The sequence below is a fragment of the Bacillus rossius genome, chromosome 1 (assembly GCF_032445375.1).
Source record: "Bacillus rossius redtenbacheri isolate Brsri chromosome 1, Brsri_v3, whole genome shotgun sequence".
Classification (NCBI taxonomy): Eukaryota; Metazoa; Arthropoda; class Insecta; order Phasmatodea; family Bacillidae; genus Bacillus; species Bacillus rossius.
The window spans coordinates 120,440,922-120,466,051 of record NC_086330.1 but is presented as its reverse complement, the minus strand read 5'-3'; the positions used below and the strand labels follow the sequence as shown (position 1 = coordinate 120,466,051).

General features: G+C 37.7%; 1 protein-coding gene across 2 annotated transcripts; it reads right to left on the bottom strand.

The window, feature by feature from the left end:
• Window positions 1-1,606: 1,606 nt before the first annotated feature.
• LOC134543298 (uncharacterized protein C3orf38 homolog) lies at window positions 1,607-24,922 on the bottom strand. 2 transcript variants are annotated; one of them, XM_063388217.1, is made up of 4 exons: window positions 24,731-24,852; window positions 10,126-10,262; window positions 4,396-4,574; window positions 1,607-2,734 (listed from the first exon to the last, which is right to left on the bottom strand). In XM_063388217.1, exons 2-4 carry the CDS (start codon window positions 10,244-10,246, stop codon window positions 2,207-2,209), a joined length of 828 nt encoding a protein of 275 aa, XP_063244287.1. In that variant the 5' UTR covers window positions 10,247-10,262; window positions 24,731-24,852; the 3' UTR covers window positions 1,607-2,206. The 2 variants fall into 2 exon arrangements, with proteins under 2 accessions (XP_063244287.1, XP_063244297.1); XM_063388227.1 differs by lacking the exons at window positions 4,396-4,574; window positions 10,126-10,262 and having other exon boundaries at window positions 24,731-24,922.
• Between the last annotated feature and the right edge of the window lie 208 nt (window positions 24,923-25,130).

The following is a 25,130-nucleotide window of genomic DNA, read 5'->3' as shown; positions in this document are numbered from 1 at the left end:
TTTTTCATTTTACTTTTTACATTTGAAAGAAACATCAGATAATGTGACAAAAAATTATGGAAGAATTTAGGATTGATTTCAAAATTCGTTTAGTGCTATTAAAAAAAAAGTTGACAATATCTTGCTGATGAAAGTTGTTCAATAATCAATGGAATATTGACTTGCCATAACCATAGAATGTAGAAACTATTAACGTTCTCTTTATCAATTTTACTGCTGTTTTATTTGTCCTGCACATAAGCTTCACTAGTGTTTATTCAGAATTACTATAAAAATCATAAATAAATATTGCAATGAGAATTTCAAAACATTGATGAAGTGTAATCAAATAGTTAATTTACTTTACTAAGAATAGTTCTGATATAAGATGGGACGAATGATAACTATTGAAGAAAATGCATATTAATACAAACTTCCACAACGTATCTTCAAATGTGCAATAAAATACTAATTTTTTTACAATCCAAAATGTAAAAAAAATTTTTTACAAAATGCTCTATGTGTACCTCTAATTATGAACCAAAAATGACTTCAAAAAAAATTACCTGATATTTATAAATAAAATTACGCATTGAAAATTAGATATAGACACATTCACCTAGCAAACCACCTAAAAATAAACAATTATCAATGTAGGACATTTTAGGAAAAACAAATGAATAATAAAGCCTTAACTAACAAAATACCCTGATGATGTTGACTGCAATGTCGACCAAAATGTCGGTGAATTATTCGCCAAGGACGTGGCTACATCCCAGGAGATAATCTAATTCAGACAATGGCCATGAAAGCCTGCGAACATTATTGAGTTTAGCTTTTGTTGAAAAAGTTTTTTTTTGCTACCAATTATAAATTTAATTTTTGTGATAGTTAGTTACCCTATAACCAAATTCTTATTATATTTGAGTTTCCTATTGTCAAGGGCATTCTTTGTTCAAAGCTTTGAGGTGATATGGTATTCAACAATTAAGAACTGAAATCAAGCATTAAACATTTTGATTGTGATTTAATGATAAGTATGTAGTTGACTTAAAATAATGTGGGTTTCAGTCATCTCATTTAAATTAAACACTATTTATTCACCTCAGTATTAATGTCATTCAAAAACTTTTGTAATGTGGATTTTCGCTTACAGAAATTCTTATCGTAATCCAAAATGAGCTTTTAAAATTGTTTACATTGCTAATAATACAGATTATTCACATAACCTTATTAAATTGACTTCCTTATTATTTGAATATTTTATTCCAAAAATATTTCTTGTAACAACTTTCAGAATTAATTATGAAACTAATTAATTTTCTAAACTTGTTGATCTCTAAATGAAAAGAACAAATTTTAGTTTTTTTTTTTGTTGCAAGACATTGCCTGTCCATGGTAAAATTGTGTTTAGAAGATGTGCCAGCCTTCTTTTGGCCACAAGTGGTCATATTTTCCCAAATATTAGATTTTATCCAATTCAGGATAAGTCTTACCTACTGAAATAATACACACCTCAATCAAATATTTATTAATTGTCTTGTAAGATGTTGCTTAAAACTTGATTTGTCCAACAAATTCAGCTAAAATATGTATGTGTGTTACGGTACAAAATCAAATTTGACTATTTATACTCAACTAGCGTAGACAAATTAAAAATGCTTACGCTTTGTTTACTGAAATAATTAGTACACTTGTCCAGTGGTACATTTTGTTCAGAAGACTTTTTTTTTTTTCACAACAAACCACTGAAGATGACTTCAAGCTGGTTCCTTAATTTTAGCACAGCTCTATGTTAAATTTATGCTTCTTTTGGCAACAAAAGGTTGTACATGCCTTGCTGAGGTAATAATTTTTTAGAAGACATCCAATTTTGTTTCATTAACACATTGGGTACTGTTTTTGTACAAAACAACAAAATGACCATAATAAATATTACAATAAAGTAACATTAAATCTTTGTTAGCTCTGAAAAACTTCTGCATGTCCATTATCGTAGCTGATTATTATTAATATTGAAATAATCATGGCATTGCTCCCTATGATTAGTGCAGATGATTGGGAGTTTACTGTATTCTTTACAACCCTCACTTTTTAAATAACTTGCCAGGGTCACATAAGATGTAACTTAAGAATATATTATATATACAAACAAAATTACAAAGCATAGTGTCAATCACCTGTAAGTTCATACTTACTCAAACTTTAACACTTTCTAGCCAGTTAACTAAAACTTGGTTAAACTTAGCTCACTGTTTAATGTTCCTGCTTGCACAGTTGGCAGACTGGTTACAGACATGGCTTTCATCTGCAGCTCTGTAGTCTTGATCTTCCAGTTATTGTGTGCAGAAGGATCCCTTATCAGCCCGAAGGCCTGTTCGAACACACCCACGCACATGCTGCCCACATGTAGCGTCCCGCAGGCTATCACGGTCACCAGGCCATGCGAGTCCATCCTGCCCTTCACACCGTCCCGGGTCAGGTTCGGGTTGAACAACAGTCTGTGCCCGACACAAGTGGTGCACAGCAAATGCACGGCTTCGTCTGAATTTTCTCTGACCGACTGTTCCAAGTTGCCTTCCGGAGACTCCAGCTTCAGGGCCAAGTTGCAGTTGGGCCAGAAGTGTTCCGCCCCCAATCCTGTTTGAAGTTCTCCGCTCACGGAGCTGTTCAGCAGTCCGTAAAACCACTCCGAGAACTTCGCCGCCAGCTCGTCTGCATCAATTGATTGGCTAGTGTTCCTGTACAGTTGAACCTGCGAACAATCTAAACATATTAGCAGGTACGCTATTTTTGATTTACGACAATTTAACCTAAATTAAGCCAGCCATGGCAAAGCAAAGAACATGTATGACCACAATAACCACCAGTAATTTTCACTGCACAGGTATGAAATAGATGCAGATGTGGTGTTACGCAGTCACTCACCACATTGTGGTCGTACATGTTAAACTTCTGCAATGAAACAGTTCTATGTGCACTATAAACAATCTGTTTGAAGAAAAACTTTTTAATGTATGCAGCATGGGCATAAATCGAAAGGGAGGGGGGGGCAGGGTATCAGAGCCCCCCTGGAATCAAAAAGCCCTCACTGGGGGGGGGGGGGGGGGGATGTCCCTACTCGCACTTGTAAAATTGTAACTATGAAACATAAATGAGATAAGGAGTATAAATCTTAGCAAAAATAATAATTTTTGTGCTTTTATTGTTTCTTACCATTCAACAGCTGTTGGCTGGTAGAGAATTACACACACATAAAATTACATTTGATGCATACAAATACACAAGACATTGACTGTTTATACAAGACACTGTAAACAGTAATAATAAAACAGATAGTATAATTATTGATGTGTTTATCAGGTATCCTGAAACCCAAGACAGACACACAAATATCTGAACATTGTTAAAAAAAACATTGTAAATTAAGTAACAATCTTATTTAATAAAATTCTGGGTTGTTTTCCCTGGACTTTACGTCCATAAATAACATGAAATAAAAATCAGGGACATAGAGGAGGAACCCTCCAACCCCTGTACTACAGACTCATCCCTGCATTTCTTGGATTGAAGGATAAAATCAGGATGGCTGGTCTAGGATTTGCACCTGGGTTCGCATAAACTCACTTGTTAAAATCCATACTAAAATTATTATTGTTAAGTAGTAAAATGAGATTTTGGACAAATCATAATATTAACGCCTCTGTTAAAGTTGCAAAGGTGTTATGTATAAACTTAATTTTGTATAAAGTCCAAACCAATTCAAAAATATAATCCTCAACAGGACTCAAATCTGTACCCTTCTGTCGCCGAATGGGCTGGAGTGTCTAGTAAGTTACCTCAGCCATTGAGCACACACACGCACGCACGCACGCACACGCACGCACACACACACACACACACACAAATAGAGTTTGCAAATATTTCCTGGAAAATTATTCTCTTTACTATTCGGTCTTAAAGGCAATGTTTTCATGCAACTGAAAATATGGGCAGCACTCCTACAGAATCCTGTATTCAAGTAGGAATTTGTTAAATTCTCTTCATTTGTCAGGTGCACCTAGTCAAAATGAAGAGAGAGGGGAAAGGAAGGAAAAAGTCTGTGCAAATACAAAAACATACTGTATAATGCTGTGGATTTTAGGATATACTTCTCATAACAGCAAAATTTGCCACTGTTTAGTGAGTTTCATTTATAACTGTGAGGCAGTATTAGGCAAACTGGTTTTGATTTTCAAGCTAAATTGTTTTCATACAAACTATTTATGGCTTGCATAAAAAACAAAACCATGAGGCTATCGTGCATCACACAAAAAGTAAGGTAGGCTACGACAATAAAACCACACTTTTGCTATTTACTGCAACAAATAAACACTAACTGACCAACCCTGCCAAGACATTTCAGAATATACTTACGGTACAATTTCCACCCCAGAAATCGATAACTTTTGACACCAGGGCTTTTTTATCCAAAGTTGGATCCACATCAACTTTTTTACAGTGCAGATATTTAAATAGCATGTCTCTTGATACTTTCTTCCTCATCAGCAAACTTTCTACAGATACAGTATGTTGAAGAATACAGTTGATGGCTTCTAAAATAAAATAAAAAAATAGTTTTTAAGGTCTACTGCCCAATAGTATATTGTATTTGTAAACATACAGACGAGCATTATATAGCATAACTTCAGACTTCAATTACAGCACATGTTGCATCAAATGGTATTAAACCAGTGACACTGATGTCAAAGTTTTTTTCTCCCATCAATAAGTAAAAAGTTTGCATTTATAAAAATAGTGAAAAATTATTTTACTTGCAGTCTTCAACTTAGTACTTATTGTGGACCTGAATTATTTCACATTCTTAGCGTGTGGTGAGGTGCAAGAAGTAGAGAAAGGGTGTACGTACCAGTGGGGCATGGTCTCCTTTTTATGAACCATTCCTCTTAAAAAGAACCGAAATACTGACTGTGTGATGAGCAATGGAGAAGATTGAAAGGTGTAAGAAAAGCAAAAATTAATCTAACTGTAAATCAACAAGGTAATATCCATTTACAATCCAGTAGCTCAAGACAAATATGTTAGTTCGGAACAACAAAGCAAAAAAATTAGCTGGAAATAGGGCTGTAGGTGAAAGTACAGCACTAACAAGAAAGTATGCCAATAACAGAACAATATGTCGGATGGGCACTAACACGATCTGTACTGATTAAATATACATTCTAAATGGATTCTTTTGATGAACCACTTATCAACAGAATTTTTTTCTCTTTCAATGAACCATACCCAATTATAGTGCTTTGAGATTTTTAGATATTAATTATTTGTAGAAAAATAAAACAGTGATTGTTCCATGTCATGTATCCGAGTTTATTCTTTATCGTGATGGCATGATTCTGCAAATATTGTTCCTGTGGTACATGACGCTTGCTGTTTTAATTTAGTAAGTCAAAATAGCCTGCACATTACAAAACTTGTGATATCACAAAAAATTATGATCTTAGTTGATTAAAAAGGAAAATACATTTTGTATTGAAATTACGATCATCATTCATTGTTATATCACAAGTTTTTGTTATATTCAGGGTCTTTTGACATTTAAATTAAAAACAGCAAACATCATGTTCCACAGAATCAAAATATACAGAATCATGCCATCAGGATCAAGGGATGAACTTTGATACATGATATGGAACTTTTAACAAAAAAAATTAGTACAATTAGGCAACTCGACAATACGTATTTTTCAACATGGCTATTAACTACATTGTTATAGAACAATGTCACCGATATTAAAAAAACCAAAAATGATCTTTCATACCATTAAAATTTAAAATATGACTACGTAGATAAGTGAAGGATCCAGGCCACTAGACCTCAAAGATTATTTAAAGTAGGCTCCGAACCACTTGAGTCCTCATAACAATGAGTTATGATAGAGGTACAAAATGAACCCGCAACCTAGCCACATTTGAGCATCATACGTTAGCGATTTCAACTGAGACACAGAATCGACTAAAACATGATAGTATTAGTTCATACATGAAGGTGATTCAGTTATTTTGTTTTTGATTTAAGTTTGTAACATTCCTATCCTGCATAGCCTTAAATGGTAGGCACCATACAAAAATACAATTACATAAACAATGAAAATGTCACAAATATTACTACACATACAAGGATATAAAATACCAAACAGACTATATACTGAACAGCTTAAGTGGTCCGCCTAGTCAGGGGTGTATACGTGATAGTGGAGCGGGATAATAGGTGCAACTCTCACTGGAGCTTCTGGTGCAGTATCACCTCTAAGTGCACGGCTTTCAACTAGCGTGCAGTCTTCTTGTCCTGCATAGGTCAACTATGAGATTTCAGTGGTAATTATAACATTATATGGTGGAGAAATAACAAAGTGTAATGCAGCTGCAGCTCCCTTGAGTGTTTTGAAAAATTAGTACAGAGTGTTTTAAGACTAAACCAGCATTTTAACTATTTTAACTCTCCTAAAAATAAAAAAAAATAAAAAAAAAAAACATCTTCCATCAGTGTATTCTTAAATGCTTTTCTTAACAGACCCCACTCTGACATCTTGGATCAGTTTTCAATCAAATTGCTTGGTTTTTCTGAAGCTCTGCACATATATGTGTGTGCCCTGGTAGACAGGGCCCTTAAGACAGACAAAAACTAAACAAGGAACATGTTTACCAGATACTAAAAATAATTTTTTAACACTTATCTTATGACCATATTTGATAGTGATTTCTAGGGCATTATGGAGAATGCCTTCCTTATACTCTGTTTCTAGAGGTTTTAGCTAAACATAATAGATTGGACAAGCATAGCTCCAAAAAACTGAAGACCAGCCAATTGTTAAAATTTATTTCCGTACATTCAGCGCTCTTAGTCTAGCATTCTTCAGGTCTGCATTTTCCGTAATCCGGCACCGATCCAGCCACTTGCATATAGATTTTTCGGGTGGATTCTGGTATTTGTTGGTCTTGACCACTAAGATGCACCAGTGCACTGCCCCCAATTTTAGTTTGCTGTGTTTATGTGTATTTCTTTTTGCCGTACAGCAGCTTATTACAAGACAGTTTAAATATCATTGTATTTTAATTTTTTTGTCATGCCATTAAAACCATATTGATGTTTGATTAACTGACAAAACTGCTAATCCGACATGGCTGTGGTCACGGACAGCCAGATTAAAGGGCCCATACTCTAAATACAATCAATTACTAAGTCATTTTGATAACCTGCAAGTTACTCCTCCAAATCTTCAAAATAAGACATAAGAAGGAGCTGCAAAAAATAGCAAGTATTGTTGTGAAATTATCTTCTTCATGAGACGTATTTAAAAATTAGCCTAATATTTGCATTTGAATGTTTAAAAATTAAATATTCACATACATAAATATACCTTAAAATAACACTATATTTCAGTTTTTAAAAATGAAACAATTTGTTAATGCCTTTCTAAATAAAAACCACAAAAAATCAGTTTTGCAATATACTGGCAAACATTAAGTTGCAGATTTAATTTATTGTAATTTACAAATTATATGAATTTATTAGGTTGAGTTTATATTTTAAGTGAATTCTTTAGTGACAAATATATGTTAAAAAAATGTATTTATACATGCACATGTGTCGCATATAAACATAATATGAACATAAGATAAGTAGAGTTCCTGGTAGTTTTAAAGACAGGGTTATTTCTTTCTAAGTGTGAATCTATAAATTGCATAACACAATTTTGAAAACTATCTATACTAATATTATAAAGAAGTAAAGTTTGTAAGTTTGGATGAAACTACTGATACTATTCTTTCACAAAAATGGGAAGCTACATTATCATGAGTGCTATAGGCTATTTTTTATTCTGATAAAGATGAGTTTTCAATAAGAAATAATAATTACTTTAATTGAAGTCAGTAAAAAACTAGCCATATGGTTGATTTATTTGCTTGTGCTGCCTAAACATTTTGAAATAAAGATATATAAAATGTATAGCAAATTAAAAAATAAAATGTATAGCAGAAATATTGAACTTTACAACTTCCTTACAAGAAAGTCAGTGATACCACATATCTAAGTTTAATATTCCAGCCACAGATACTATTTTTATGCTAAAAGTCAAAGAAATTTTACAAGATGTTTTCAAATAATCTCTACAAATATCTCTATGAATAGTTAAATCAGTATGGAGTGCTTGTACAAGTACATCTATGACATAGACAGTGCTTTAATTTGAAAACTCACTTAGGTTAAGTTCTTAGTTTTATCTTATTGAAATTTTTTTTAAAGTTATATATCAAGTTTTTTGAAAAGTGTGTGTCAAGTTTTGTGTATAGTTAAAGTTACTGTAACTGTATAATAACGACAACATGCCTAAAAGAAAAACGTAACATCTCAGACGAGAGCAGCAAGGTTATGCCGAATGGACGAGTCTTCTTCTGAAACCATGCAGCATCTCGTGAGTCACAGAGATCACATTTCGCAAGCTCGTGCTAGGGAGACCAGCTTCGAATGTGGGTCCATAGGCAAATTGTTACAGGATGCATCATTGATAATAAGGGACAAATGTGCTATGTTAAAGTCATAGAGCCCATGTTGAAGCTGTTGACCAAACGTTAAAGAACTTCAGAAACTTTGATGCTGTCGTGGGTGGGGTTACTTTTGTAATTGATGGTTATTTTCGGCAGACACTCCCTGTCATTACAAAAGGGACACATGCAGACATCATTAACGCATGCTTAAAACCATCTGGCTTATGGAGTTCCATTCAGAGACTGAATTTACGAACAAACATGACATCCCATCTTAGAGGAAACATGGATAATGATTTCTCACAACTACTACTCAACCTTGGAGAAGGAGCATTTTCTTCTCCAAACTTTAATGCTAAATGTGCTGAAATCGTACTACATTAGACACTACATCAAATAGTTTACAGCCTGCAGCATCTTATAGATGCAGTACATCTGACCTTGAAAAACTACTGGATAGAGACTTTCATTTGCTGTGTTCAAGGGCAATAGCGTCGCCTAGAAATGACACTGTTAACGATGTCATCAATCTAACTCTACAAAAAGTTCCCAGCCAAATCAAAAACTACGAGTTGGCTGATGCAGTTTGCAGTGTCAATAATGAAGCGTAGTCCACTATCCACGAGAATTTTTAAATTCACCAATTCCATCTGGCCTGCCACTTCACAAACTATTATTAAGAAATTTAAGGCACCTAATATGTGCAATGGCACAAGGCTACTAATAAAGGGATTAAAAGACAACTTAAATGTGGCGACCATTCTCACTGGCCAGCAGCCAGCCAGTTGGCACATTTCCCGAGGACTCCAATGATCCTCTTGGACTTGGCGATACGTTTAAAACTGTTCCATTTTCCCGTAAAAACTACATTGTTTCTCCCATGGAAAACTATATGTTGGTTTATCACGAGATGGAACTCAGGAAACCAATATATTTTGATACAGAGCTCTAAACCAATAGTTACTTTGTAATAAAAACAAACATTAAATTGTTAAATAGACAAGTTTGTTGTGGAAGGTTATATGGGAATATGTAGATCTGATATAATTCAAATTTAACATGGGTTACACCGCAGGGTTCTGCTAGTTATAAATAAAAGTGTAGCAATAAATTTTAGTGCTCTTTGTTAAGGGAATTTTGTAAATGAATGTAATTTTATAAACTATGTTTTATAAAGGAATGGCATTTTAATTAATTAAGATATAAAAGAACATTTATTTTGTAAATTAGCTAAAATAGCATTTATGTTAAAAGTAAGAAAAAACAAAAGCATTTCAAAAGTAAATTACCAAAAAAAAAAAAAAAGTATCTACAGCAAAATGCTAATTTTTCTGGCTCCTAGACATAGTATTCATTTGCATAGATTTGCAGTGGGAAGTAATAACATATTACTAGTGATAAATTTTTATGAGGAGATAGTTACATTTTTACCCACATTACTTTTATTCTTTGATCAAGGAAGCAAGCTTCAGAAATCAAGGTAAAGCTAACTCCTTACATCCCCTACAAGCCCAATGTCAAAAACCTTTAAGCTATGCACAAGTGACTGCAAGGTTGGTATTAAGTAGTTAAATAAGGTTAACACTAATTCCATTACCTTGAACATCACATGGCTGAACCATGTTACTTGTTATAGTGGCTACCAGGCAATAGACGTCGCTGATCGACAGGCATGATAACAAATCCTTACAATCACTTTTTTCTTTATCAGTCAGCATACTTCATACCTGAAATCTATAAACATAAATCAGGTAGTGCACGACAGCTTGTTCCCTCGTCTACCATTAGGGCCAAGGTTACTGATCAGCATAAACTCATTAAGGAACTCAGTATGAATAATGAATTCTGCACTGCCTGATTGAAATGCTTTAGTCAGAAAACTATATATATTAATTAAATATTTTAATTGATAAACTCATAAATTGTGGGTGCAGTTAAGAGCTCTATTTTTATCATGAAATATAAAGAAAGTTTAGATTCTTTACAGTCATCTCCAACTGCAGAAACAGCCTGGCTTGCACTCTAGCAGCTTTAGAAGGAAGTAAAATGTCCAACACATTAGCAACTTACTTGTTAGCAGGATATTAATCATTAAGATACAGTATAGCAGTAAAAAATATACTTATATATATATATATATATATATATATATATAATGTGGGTATAGCTACAATACAACAAGAATTATATTACTGTTAAAGTGAAAACCAGGGTGGGCTCATAACCACCTGGAAACCGACTTGGTCCTCACTAGCTGTCAAATCAAACTCTAGCCCTTCACAACATGTGTGTGATGCTTTAGCGAGCACATCCATCCAGAACCACTTTGACGCAGTAGATAACACAATACAGTGAGGTTATTACTGTTAGGCTGATTAAGTGATTATTAATAAAAAAAAAATCAAAAATCCTTTTGTTAAGTTCCTGATATTTGTCCAATCATTCTGTAAAAGGGCACAGTGATAATTTGGTTTAATTAATTTCTTGAGATAAAATAACTTTCCAGTAACATGTTCCTGGAAGGATATTAAGTTTATGCCATAGTTTGTATATTTTTCCAATGGTAAAAATTAAGGAGCCCTTTGAGGATTTAGATGTGTTCAGATATACCTACATGAATATCAATTGATTCTTTTTCTCATAGTTTACCATATATGAATCACATTAATTCGAAGAAAAATCAGCTGCTTCACAAATGACAAAAGCAATGCAGGTACAAAGACTATCTGATGAGCTAAATGCCATTGTTAAAACACTCACAAAGCAAGGTGAAACATTACTTTGCTACGGAATAAAAAAAGCATTTTATTTTTATTTTTATGCATCTTGAATAACATATTAATTCAGGAGATAAAACATATGGATACTGATATTTAAGGACATTTAATGGCCCTGAAGGATTAAAAATCAAATTAATAACTTTTTAAGGCAATTAAGGAGGAATCTGAACCCTGGTCATGTTAGTCCAAGATCCCAGAGCGATAAGACAGAACTTATTTTCACACAGATGAAACCTTAGGTTCTGTATATTATAGGTTGCGTGCAAAGGTAACATACACAGTAGATTGAAACAGATTGTGAGTTTAAGAAGGGGAACAGAGTTATTATGGACGTCTCACTCGCTCTGAAACGCATGCATAGTGCTCTCGCGCTCGTACTCCTGGCTGAATAATTTTTGTGTTTAGGGGATGTTTGGTCACTACAATTTGTCTGACGATGAAATATAACTTTGTAATAGTTACTTTAATAACATATTTAAAAATCAGACATGTAAAAATAAGTAAAGTTCATTTATTTTTTGTGGAGCTTTAAAGCATCTGACAAAAGTTCTGGTCCATAATAAGTGTCTGACACTTATGATACGACTTCAGAATAATATTCTACAAAATATAAATTTAAGTTAAATAACTCTTATTTTTAGTTAACTTTCTCAGCTGGTACCTGCCCAGGTGTCACAGGGCGAGCTCCACAAGCACGCAGGTATTCAAAGCACACGAGACGCTACTGAGAACCTAAGGTTTCATCTGCGTGAAAATAAGTTATGTCATATCGCTCTGGGATCTTACTCTATGTTGAATATGACGTTCAATAATTGTGCTATATTTTGTGTTGTTGAAATATGAAAGTAGTTGTGAGCGGTTGTAAATACTTGAAAAAGTGAGCTATTTAAAGTTTCTTCGTATTTTTTAATGTTGGTGATTGTTTGATTTCTTGATAATTGTTCCATATTGCATATTCAGTTTGACGTCGTCCGGGCCTGCGGCCCCTTTGAGCCCGATACGACACCGCCCAACCACCATCTATATTCAAACCTCCCGCTCGTGCGTGCGTGTGTGCGTGTGTGTCTAGCCCGGCAAGAGGGCGCTTAGCTGCAGTGCGCCGCACCCCTAATTTGCTACGTTTTAATATTATTTGTAAACCCTTTTTGTTTTCATTCGTCTTTGCCCCAGTGTTGTGCAATTTACTTGTGTTTTCTTTAATTTAAATAGGTTACCTTAAATAACTATAGACGTTGCCCGGGCGGACCCGAACAGGCACGGACTTGGACGAGGGTAGGAATGCTTTTATATGAATTATCATTAAATAAGTAAATAGTAACAAACTTTCCATTGTCAGTAATTTTTATATATTTTTAATGTTTATCTGTAATTTACTCAACTTTCGCCGGGGCACGGAGTCGTAGAATACAGTAACGGTAATTGTGTTGGCGCGAAGGGCGCCATGTTGCCACCTGCGAGCGATGAGCTCAGCCCAGTCCATCTTCATCACTGACCGAGAGCAGACGCGCCAGCACCCCGGGGACCTCAACCTTTGTTCATCACTGACCAAGTAATTTCTGTATCGTTAATTCTTTTTAAATCGCTTTCGTTCGTCATCCTCGGGGCAGCTCTCGGTCAGCGGGCTGTTTAATTAATTAATTGTCTCAGTCGAGTTTTTCATCACCGTGTAATAAGTATACTTTGCAGCATGGCCACGTGTGTGGACCATGCCCTCACCTAAACCGATTCGTGCCTCAGGCTTTTTAACCGTGTAATGTGTAACGTGTAACGGGCGTGTAGAGAGACGTGTTAGTGAAATTAAATCTGGAGAATAAATATAAAGTGAGTACTTATTTAATCACGTGGTGAGTGAGTCTAGGAGTGTGGCGTGCCCGACGCCTAGAGCGGGCCAGGTCTGGGTAGCTAGGATAGAAAGGGCTGGTAACTCGTCCCCACTTGGGCTACGTCACGCCCTGAGTGAGAGACTCCGCCGGGTCCACGTGCCCTTCCACGTGGTGGCGCCCATAGTTAACATCTCGAAATCACCGGCAATGCGCGATCAGCCCTCAAATGGCGCCCAAGAGCGTGGGGCGAGTTACATCTTCCGCGAAAACCAGACCTGTACGAGCGTGTGAGATAGGCGGTTGTTACGCGGAGCGCGCGGAACTAAAGTTCGCGCTGGAACTATTGTTCGCGCGGAGCGCATAGCGGGACTCTGGCGCGCCAGCCACGTGATCAGCCAAGCGCACGCTTCCAGGAATCCGCGCACAAACAACGGACTCCGAGCGCAGTAAGTAACACAGTGCTGATGTGTTCGTGAGGACTGTTCGCGTGTAGAGTACCACGTGCGTAGACATGTATCCGTATCCGGACGAGTGTATCGGGTGTTACTTTCCCTGCCCGAGTTGGGACTTGTATGGCAGGACCGCCGCCGGATATGAGTGTGGCTACTGTACGGAGTACCGCATACACGGCGTGACGAAGTGTGGAGCGAGGTCGTGTCCCGGAGGTAGTAGCGAGGGCTACCGCTGCCAGGAATGTGCCGGCCTGTGGCATCGTGGCTGTATCGGCGAGCGTGAATGGACCATACTGCGCAAGTTTTTTACCTTCACGTGCGCACGATGCACTGCCGACCTAGCCACCCAGGCGCAGTACGAGGCAGAGACGCCGAAAAAGACGCCGCTCACGCCGACGCCAACCACGCCGAAAAAGACGCCACTCACGCCGACGCCAACCACGCCGGAAAAGACGCCACTCACGCCGACGCCAACCACGCCGAAAAAGACGCCGCTCACTCCGACGCCGACGACGCCTCTCACGCCGAAGCCAACCACGCCGAAAACGCCGACACAGCACGTGCCAGGGACGCCGCCCGTTGCCGGAACGTCACCGCAGCACCAAGCCGACTCCTCACGCACGACGCCGACACCAGCACCACGAAGGTACGTCCTGACGCCACCCGCACCGTCACGTGTTACGCTACCGACGCCTACCGCCCTGACAAAGACGCCAGTCGTCCCGACGCCGACGCCCGCCGTGCCGACGCTCATCGACTTGACGTCTCCCGACACAAGTCCGATCCCGCCGCCGCCTGCCACACTGCGTTTCGTCGACCCGACGCCACTTATCCCGACGCCGACGCTCGCCGTCCCGACGCCGACAATTCCGCTTCCGCCACCTCCTGTCCTGGAGCCGCCAACCTCGGCACCTCTCGTCGACCTGACGTCTCCCGACGCTGGTCCTAACGCATCATCGCCAGCGAGACCTCGTTTCGCCGACCTGACGCCACTCATCCCGACTATGATGACGCCTGACTCGCCGAAGCCAACCGAGCGACGCCCGACAACGACCGTCCCGCCGCAGTCTGATACGCCGTCCAGCACCCGCCTCGTGTCGGAGACACCTCCCGACGCCGGAATGACCTCGCCACCGCACCGAACCGCCGTCCCGACGCCACCAAGGTCATTTCCGGCGAAACCCGCATCGTCTCCGCCACACGACTCGCCACGGACGCCACCAGACTCGACGCCGACGCTTCGTGTCACCTTGTCGCCACCACCTGGCTTCGACGTCATCCGGCCGTCGTCACCGCTACCAGAGGGCGCAGTCGCAAACAGGACGCTTTGCGACACGATGTCCAGGGCCATGACGCCGAGACGCCTGAGCGCCGCCCCGCCGCCTGGATTTGCTCCTCTGTGCCCGCCTGGCTTCGAGGCACAGACGGATGAACCGGACCGAAAGAGACGGACGCGCGCGACGCCGACGCTGACGCCGCCTACATGCCCACCTGACACGACGCCAGAATCGACCGAGGCGCCACGACGCCCGATTCCGACGCCGATCGCCGCAGTACCGGAACACCGGTCAAGTGCCCTGCCGCACGAGACGCCACCCAAATGTCGCAAGTTGGCAACATTGGGACGCCGCACCGTGAAGAGTCGCCTGAGCTCCCTACATCCGCCTGTCGCGATGCAGGTCGACGCCACGACGCCGGGACGCCCGACCGTCCCACCGCCGAACGTGACCGTCACCCGGACTTCGACACCTGTCACCCGTCTGTCACGACGGGCCGCGAAGCGCCCGCCTGTCGGCGAGGCTGAGCCGGGTCGTGCCGAGCGCCGCCCGCGCTTGCTGCCCGCCTGCCACGAGCCGCCTGACCTTGGCCGCCGCCGCCCCTGCCGGCCGGCGCCCTGGCCACCGCCGCGCTGTCACACGCAGCAGCCGCAGCTGACGCAGATTTGGGGCTCGGGACAACTGGTGGGTCACCACCCACAAGGTTAGTTAGCCAGCGCCCATTCTGTCCGTGTGTATCGTCCCCCATAGTGTAAACATTGCTCAACTGTCATTTTGTAAACATTGCTCGCCGCCGTCATGTAAACATTGCTCGCCCTTCCATCGTGTAAACATTGCTTGTCCGTCCGCCATGTCAACATTGCCACCTGTCCGCACAAATGTAAACATCAACATTGCCACGTGGGAGTGCGCGACGTAAACAGTACAGGCAACGCCCCCCAACCATCTGTCAAACGGCGCTGTCATATCGGCCTACTTTCGGAGGGGGCAATTGACGTCGTCCGGGCCTGCGGCCCCTTTGAGCCCGATACGACACCGCCCAACCACCATCTATATTCAAACCTCCCGCTCGTGCGTGCGTGTGTGCGTGTGTGTCTAGCCCGGCAAGAGGGCGCTTAGCTGCAGTGCGCCGCACCCCTAATTTGCTACGTTTTAATATTATTTGTAAACCCTTTTTGTTTTCATTCGTCTTTGCCCCAGTGTTGTGCAATTTACTTGTGTTTTCTTTAATTTAAATAGGTTACCTTAAATAACTATAGACGTTGCCCGGGCGGACCCGAACAGGCACGGACTTGGACGAGGGTAGGAATGCTTTTATATGAATTATCATTAAATAAGTAAATAGTAACAAACTTTCCATTGTCAGTAATTTTTATATATTTTTAATGTTTATCTGTAATTTACTCAACTTTCGCCGGGGCACGGAGTCGTAGAATACAGTAACGGTAATTGTGTTGGCGCGAAGGGCGCCATGTTGCCACCTGCGAGCGATGAGCTCAGCCCAGTCCATCTTCATCACTGACCGAGAGCAGACGCGCCAGCACCCCGGGGACCTCAACCTTTGTTCATCACTGACCAAGTAATTTCTGTATCGTTAATTCTTTTTAAATCGCTTTCGTTCGTCATCCTCGGGGCAGCTCTCGGTCAGCGGGCTGTTTAATTAATTAATTGTCTCAGTCGAGTTTTTCATCACCGTGTAATAAGTATACTTTGCAGCATGGCCACGTGTGTGGACCATGCCCTCACCTAAACCGATTCGTGCCTCAGGCTTTTTAACCGTGTAATGTGTAACGTGTAACGGGCGTGTAGAGAGACGTGTTAGTGAAATTAAATCTGGAGAATAAATATAAAGTGAGTACTTATTTAATCACGTGGTGAGTGAGTCTAGGAGTGTGGCGTGCCCGACGCCTAGAGCGGGCCAGGTCTGGGTAGCTAGGATAGAAAGGGCTGGTAACTCGTCCCCACTTGGGCTACGTCACGCCCTGAGTGAGAGACTCCGCCGGGTCCACGTGCCCTTCCACGTGGTGGCGCCCATAGTTAACATCTCGAAATCACCGGCAATGCGCGATCAGCCCTCAAGTTTATACAAAATTGCTATAATTCATACTTTCAAAAGTACTATTATGGTAATTTTACAGTTATGTATCACAAACACATTCAACTGCTTACTTACATTTAATATTTTACATTAAAATACAATTGGATATGTTACACAGAACAATTGCTCCCAGGGAAAATGTTTCATATTCCCAATCCTGTTTATATCAAGGCTTTATAATGCATATTTTAAAAATCAAATATATTTAGGTAATTGTACAGTTTCAAGTCACAAATACTCCTTAGGCTACTTTATTTTAATAGTTTATTTTAAACTACATCTGGATATACAATAAGAAACAATTATAGATTTCTTTAATATATACCTATGTCAAAAACTAGTTTTTCACACAAGTTGTTACAAAGTTAAATGTAAGTTGTTACGTCAGCTACATTAATAACAAGTACCTACATAATCTAACTATATAAATAAAATTCAAAATTTAAATCTGCAAAAGTTCTCAGATTGTTTTAAAATTTTGACACAACGTTGCATTCAAATACTCACATTTTTTTATACAACCTATATCACACCTGTGACAGATAAAAATATATATAGATAAAAATATGATTAATATTTGTATGTTCTTCTTCAGTTTTATAAAAATAAAGATATAGATAGGAAGATATGGACATAGATAGAGATATAGAGAGATAGAGGGATACAGATATATATTGTGTGAGGCTTGTATACAGCTATATAGAGAGCTGCAGAGAGAGATATAGATAGATTGAGATATGGATATTGCAATATAGTGATATGGAGAGATATTGATAGATATATAGATCGATATAAAGATAAATATAGTTGTCGTCACCTGGTCGACTAGCCCCTGAATGCTATTATTTGGCCGGCTACTCAGTGTTCGGTAGAGGGGGGTTCGGGCCGCATGGCCAAGGGACTTAGTCACCAGAATAACAATTGACACACTCGAAGACAGTTTCCAGATTCTTTATATACGGTAAATCGAACCCTTTACATGGGGCTGCAGCGTTTCCGCTTGTGACTGTTTCTGTAGGGCGAAGCCCGGTTCCGCGCACTTATACTGTATTGGAAAAATACGTGATGTCCCGATTGTGACGAGCATTACCCACGCCGCCAAGACTTGAACTCGCTATGACTCGCACAATCAGCTGACTGTCTGACCGGACAACGCAGTGTCCGGGAGGGCGCGTAAATTACTGTACGCGCAATGGCGAATATCCAGTCCACAAAAGTAATCCGCGACTCGTAAACCTCCAGAGAAACACGCACGTGAGAAGAATGACAAACTGCAAACCACGACTGAATGACGATGTGACACTCTCGCCTGAATGACAATACGACTGTAGGAAGTGAAATTCCTTCTCCTCGGCAAGGCCTGAATTACAGCTCTCACCGTCTTGGAGCGATGCGCAGACACGTCCAATGTCTCCCGCGCCCAGCTGCCGACTGCCCCCTTCCCCGCCTCGCGCGACAGAGCGCCCGCGTCCCTCCCCTCTCCGCGAGCCCGCGGAACACGCTCATTGGTCACAGGCGGAAGCCACGGCCTTGGTGCCCGGTGAACAAGCAAGAACTTATTACATAACTTATACATAACACTTCAAATAATAAAATAAACTATTTACAGTAAAGAATGTTAAAGAATATTTACAATAATTAGTCACGTCCGGTTCTTATGTATTTACATTGAACTTCCCCTGGCGCGCGAATCTCTCTTCCCTGCCCTGCCCTAGCCGCACAGCACTGTCGTCGCACACGCATCACAGGGCAGGAGAAGGCGTTGGCGTGGCATAACGGGCTGTGAGAGCTGGGTCGACACCTGGGTCGACGTCATAGTGAAATTTATAGAGGGACACAGGGAGATAGAGAGAAATGCTTTGTATATCAAATAAATTATAAAAAAATTGAAAGAGGCATAGCAAAGCAGCCTGGCATTAGCTAGTACATAAGAAATATTTATAATGTAATTACCTAATGTAGCTGACCTAACATAACTAATAGTTAAAACCAGGGTATGTTGATTTTAATCAGCATGATTTAAATCGTGATTTTAATCATGATTTTAATCATGTGATTATTTTTTTTAAATCATGTGATTTTTTTTTTAAATCAGTGAATAAAATCAATTTATAATATGATAATATGAACGTTAATATTTCCTATACTGTATTGTTTAAACCAAGTAATCATGCCTACTTACATAAAAATTGACTGCTGCAAAGATAGAATGAAAATTGAATAGTACGGTACTTAATTTCTTCTACAATGTATTTATAGTTATTTTGAAACACATTAAATATGTGGGTGGAATGTAACTTTAAATGCCATCTCATTTTCTCTCTTCTCTCCTCTACCTCAGTGTTTGTGTTGTGTGTGTGTGTGTCATATCTCTTTGGCAACAGGTTTGTCTTCCAACAATGTCAAATGCTAATTTTAGAACTGTAGGAAGGAAATTTTCAGTTCTTTGGTATGTCTGGTTTGGTTCAGTCAACATCACGGTCTAAGAAGGGGAGGTCTGGACACTCCCCAACCTGGCCAGCATGCAAAAGTGGCACACCTAATGTCTCCGTAGTTCCGCTCCGCTCCACCATCTGACGTGTAGCGCTGGTTGTTCTGCGGTGGTATTTTAAGCTTTGTTGTTATGAACAACTCAACATAATAATCATTTAAATTTTCATTTAAATGTTTAAAATGCATTAATCTCCAGATATCTATACAGTATTAAATTGGATGTGTTTATTTTTTATAAGTTTGGGAATTATTTCATAAATTAGGTCAATTAGGTTACGAAGTATAGTTTCCACATTGGCATTGGCAGGAACTTCATTGTGAGCAAGGAGCATTGATTGTTAGTAAAGAGAATAAGCGTATATTATTTTAATTGTGAAAATGCCTAACCTTTGTGTTGCACCTGGGTGCAAAACAAATTATCAGGCAAAGTCGGACGAGAAAGTTGCAATATTCCGAGTTCCCAATGATGACAATGTTCGGCAATTGTGGCAGAAAGCAATTCCACGAGACAAGTTTGTACTTAAAAGATCCCATTATGTATGCGAAAAACATTTTGTGGAAGACGACATTCTCACAAAAAAAGGAACACAAAGATCAGTTCGGAAACGTCATTGGAATAGTAAGTTAATTTTTATTATTTGTATGAATGTAGTCTAAAGATTACTTATTTTTGTATAGGCCCAACTTTTTTAAAAATGGAATGTATGATGTCGAATTTTATTAATGACCAACACAACCCTGATAATACCTGTTTGTAAGTAGTTTGACAATACATCATTTTTTATTAAAATACAAAATTTGCAAAACGAGTGCGATCTCTTCCTTAAAAAAATTATTTAAATCCCAAAATACTTTTATTCAGTGCTTTAATCTTTCCTTTGTTATCTTAAAAGGCGCAGATACGGAATTCAAACTCGTTTAGGAGTAATAGCAGTTTGTAATTTACATTACAATACCTGTGCATTCATGCGGCTATCAAAATTATTTTTGCTTGCTGTGTATGTGCGTCTTGTTTGTTTTCGACAACTTATAAAAACGTATATATTTTTTATTTGGATATTGTAGGGCAATGTAAATAAAAAAAATTTAAAAAATACGTCCCTACTATGCACCCAAGCTGAAGCGTCAACACTTGACATGAGACACGAAACATTGACGATGGCACTTCTTTGTGTAGCAAATAATGTATTGTAAATGCAGGTTTGGTATTGTTATTCAAATACGTAAATCAGCCAAGTTATGTAATTTGATTCAGCCTTTAATTTTAAATGTTAAAATATAGTGTAATTATATTAAAATTCATTGCAGTGCATAAAATACTGTCGTAACTCTCTACGTTTGTAATTTTGGAGTATAGGGCCACCATGGAAATAAAAAAAGTAAAAACAAAACTTATTTTACTTCCTTACATGATTCTTGATCATTCTGCAAAACGGCATTGCGATATTTCCAGTAATTTGCATAAAAATTACCTTTTTAAACTAGTGTATTTTTTAAAGTTTTATAGACATTAACAAATTAGGTTGCGGAAATGTGGCCCTATGCCCGATTATCACGTTACTGTGCGTCCTCCGGCGATGATTTTAAACTATCGTTGTATCGTATATTATTTACCTCTTGTTTGTTTTTCACGAGAATTGACAAAATCATCATAACGCCTAATGATATATTTCCACCGCAAGACACCTAGCGCTAGAGTTGAATAGCGGACGTCGAACGAACTATGGAGACAGTAAGTGGTCACTTTTATCTGGCGAGTGTCCAGACCTCCCCTTCTTAGACCGTGGTCAACATTAAGAAATCGACTGGGTACAGAAAAAGCTGCAAAACTTGTATTTTTGTTTCAAATTTTTAATAAGTAATATTTTATGTAGAAGTTTTACTTTGAATACTCTCGAATGTGTGCAATTCTGAGAAGAAAAACAAAAGGAAATTGTGGTTTTGATTTAAATTACTTTATTTAGAACAATTGTACTATAAGACTATAAGGAATGACAGAAGTGACAGTTACATTTAAATATTATATATTTTCAATGATGCAGTTATTTTCTATAAGACATATTTTTTTACTAATGTTAACTATGTTACTGTACTAAAAATTTTCATAATGTGACATCATTAATGTTTCCTTAAAATATTATGCAATGTAAAATGTGGTTATTTCAAAGAAAGAAAATTAGGCTAGTTGTCTTTACAAAATGAATTAATCTGTTATTAATTGTACTGTAGAGCAAAGTCAAGTCATGAAAACAGTTATGAAAATGTACTGTATATTACACAGTTTACAATATTTTAAATTTTAATCAAAAAAATCTGATTTTAATCAAAAAAACCAGATTTTAATCAAAAAAATCTGAATTTTTTGATTTTTAAAAAAAATCAGGATTTTTTCATACCCTGGTTAAAACTGTTAACTACCTAATTCATATAGTGCATGCACTTGTACAGTACAGATTGATTATAAAAATTGCCAGGAAGTATACCAGGAATTAAAAAAAAAATTAATATTTGTTTTGGATGTGCACTCTCTCATAAATATTTTTTCCGTGCCTAAAGCAGGTATGCCATGATGGAAGTTTCCTTGTAAGGTTTTTTAAATGCTTCCGTGCCAGTAGGTACGGATGGTTCTGTGGAAGGTTTTGCAGAGCTCTGGCCTTTTTCAGGGAAGTTTTGGTAATTGGTCGTGTTTAAAATTCTGTGGAATGTTTCCTACAAGATTGGAATTTTAGCCAATCAGAAAACTGTCATCATCTTGAGTTATCACCTGTGGTGAAATTTGTAAATGCTCACCCATTTGGATCGTTTTTTGATATATTTTGAAGTGCATTTTAAATAATCTACTGTCTTGGACTGCTGCTATGTGCATTATATTGTAATATTATGTGAGATATATTCAGATATAAAAAACGTAATGTAATAATTTAGGTAGGCCTATCGAGTCATAGGTTATAAATTTTTAACATTTAAATTAATCCCACAGCAAAAAAATTATATTAACAAATATGTTATGGGATTATGAATATATACAATTTACTGCATTTAAAAATTGCAACAAGAGTGTCATACCAACCTTTCGTGAAAATAGCTTATAAATGAACTAGCATTTTAAAGATAAAGTTTAATGATATTACATTTATTTCTGTGAGCGTATTTGAAAATTGTGTTATGGGATGACAAGTACTATCATGTCGTTTTTGTATAATCTAATTAGTTTTTCATAATTATTATTCCAAATTGTGTCATGTTTTTCACTGCACAGAACTAGTTATAGGCTTATAAGTAGGCTATGCACATTTATTTGTAACAAACTAAGCCTATTCCAGCAATGAAATCAGGATTGGAAAAAAACTGTTTTTTTTTGTATTACATTAGTTATTTTGGTTCTCAGCACGTACAAATGAATGCCATTCAACATCTGGCTTTCAGCCACTCATGTTGAAACAGAAAAGTTATAACATCAAAGAACTGAAGTCCAGAAAATCTGCACATATGACTGGAACATAACACAGAAAGGGTATTTCCGCACAGGAGGAGGATTCTCCATAGAATGGGTGTTTCCAACAGAACGGGGCTTTACAGTACAGCCAAAAATTTCCCACAGAATAGGATTTTTTTTTAAATAATAAATTTATTTATTTTCTCTATTTTTTACACTTTGACTACAGTTCACTATTTAATTTAATTTTAATGGAGTATTTATCTGGGTATAATTTACATCTTATTTAGATAATTAACTTAACTGATAAGATCTAGATTAATATATAATTTTTTGTTCCTATAACTCACAAGAAATTATAATGAGCACACTATGGTTGTTATTAGAGTGGAATTAGATTTTGATTTAAAAAAGTAAGACATTTAAAAATACATGATTTTAAAAACCATTTCTTTTTTTTTTTTATAAAAACCACATGGTTTAAATTATTGCTGTTTAAATCAGACCCTGGTTGAAATGCACTTCAAATTAGTCCAGTTTTATAACAATTTCACTCAATTACAGTTTAAAGTAAAAATAAAGGTTATCCTAAACCTATCCTACATTCCTACCATGCAGGTAGACAAATTTGGATAATGTACTTGAAAACAACACAGACAAATAAAATCCACACCCACAATAGTATTATTAAATAAAAAATATGATTAAGTAAAAAGGATAGCTAATAAAAGATTTTTTTGAAAAATATGTAGAATGTTTCCCAGAAGCTGTTACTCTACAAAATTATCCATTTTCTACCGCAATATTCACCAAGAACTTGTTACGTTAGAAGACATAATATTGTAATGGCTCATAATGATTTTAAAAAATGAATGTTAAAGTTTGTAAATGATTTTTTGAATCAATAAACACTGCATACAATTTATTTTAATCTCTAGTACACAAACACACAAGAGTTTAAGTTAAATAAGCAGAAACTATAGACTGAAACAGGTGCCTTGGTAATTGTTCCGTATCACGTATGCAAGTTTATCCCTTGATCCTGGTGGCATGATCCTAAATAATTGACTATGTGGTTTGAATTTAGTACATTGAAAGGTCCTGGAAATATCAAATATCACAATACAAAGAAATTATATGTCTTGTGGAATTTGTTTTATATTCAACTTTTGATCATTATTCATTATTATCACTAGGATTTGTTATGTTCAGGATCTTATGAGGTACTAAATTAAAACCAAAAGCATAATGATACCTTTTATAGTACTCATTTCCACAGGAAACAAAGTTTATATTTCCATTGTAGATGCTATGGATAAAATTATAGCCTAGGTTATTCTATAAAAACATCTATACCAACTAGAATGAAGTCTCGCACAGCAGTTTTGGTGGAAGTTTATAGCGGAGCCAATACAAAAAAGTCCATCACATAAGCCAGATATAGAGGGAAATGTGAAATGCATGGGCCATCTGTAATGGATGGCAACTTGGAGTTGGTCATACTACAGTATAGGAGGGAAATAGAAATATTGGTGAGGATATTTAGGTTTGGCGGAGGCAAGATACACTGTCCAATGGGATTTATAGGTTTTGGAGGAAAACAGAATGAGGGAAGCACACTTTTTTGGTAACGTTTGGGAGTGAATGTAACAAGCTTGAAGAGAATGTGGTAAGAAAGAAAAGAGGTGCAAATGTTTAAAGGGGGATTGAAAGGAGTTTAATTGAGGTTAAAACTCCGTGCCACCGGGCTGATGCCCAATTTTAAGAATTTCAAGATTTCAAGGGGCTCTCTGATGTTTCTAATTAATGGAACGTTTATTTTTTAATCCATTAACCAACTCACATTTCTTGTCACTTCATCAACACCAGCAACGACCAGATATTTGACCAAAAATTCATAAAGTATAACCTTTTCCAACACTACACAGAGCATATTTCAATTTTCAATAACGTAAACAAACAAAAACAAAAGAATATACATTTTTATTCCCTGGCTGACTGCCATTTTTTCACTAGCAAACAAAAATGCCAGTGTTACCCAGTGTTGCCAGATTGTAAATGTCAATATCTCGTACCAAGGAGCGAAAATTCTCGTACAAGACACAAAAAATCTCGTACACAATGGTATTGTAAAAGCGAAAGTTTAAATGTGTTTCTACAATATTTTTATATAATTGACATTGGAGTTACAAGCCTAACAAATCTAAACTAAACAATTTTCACAATCCTATGATTACATAAGT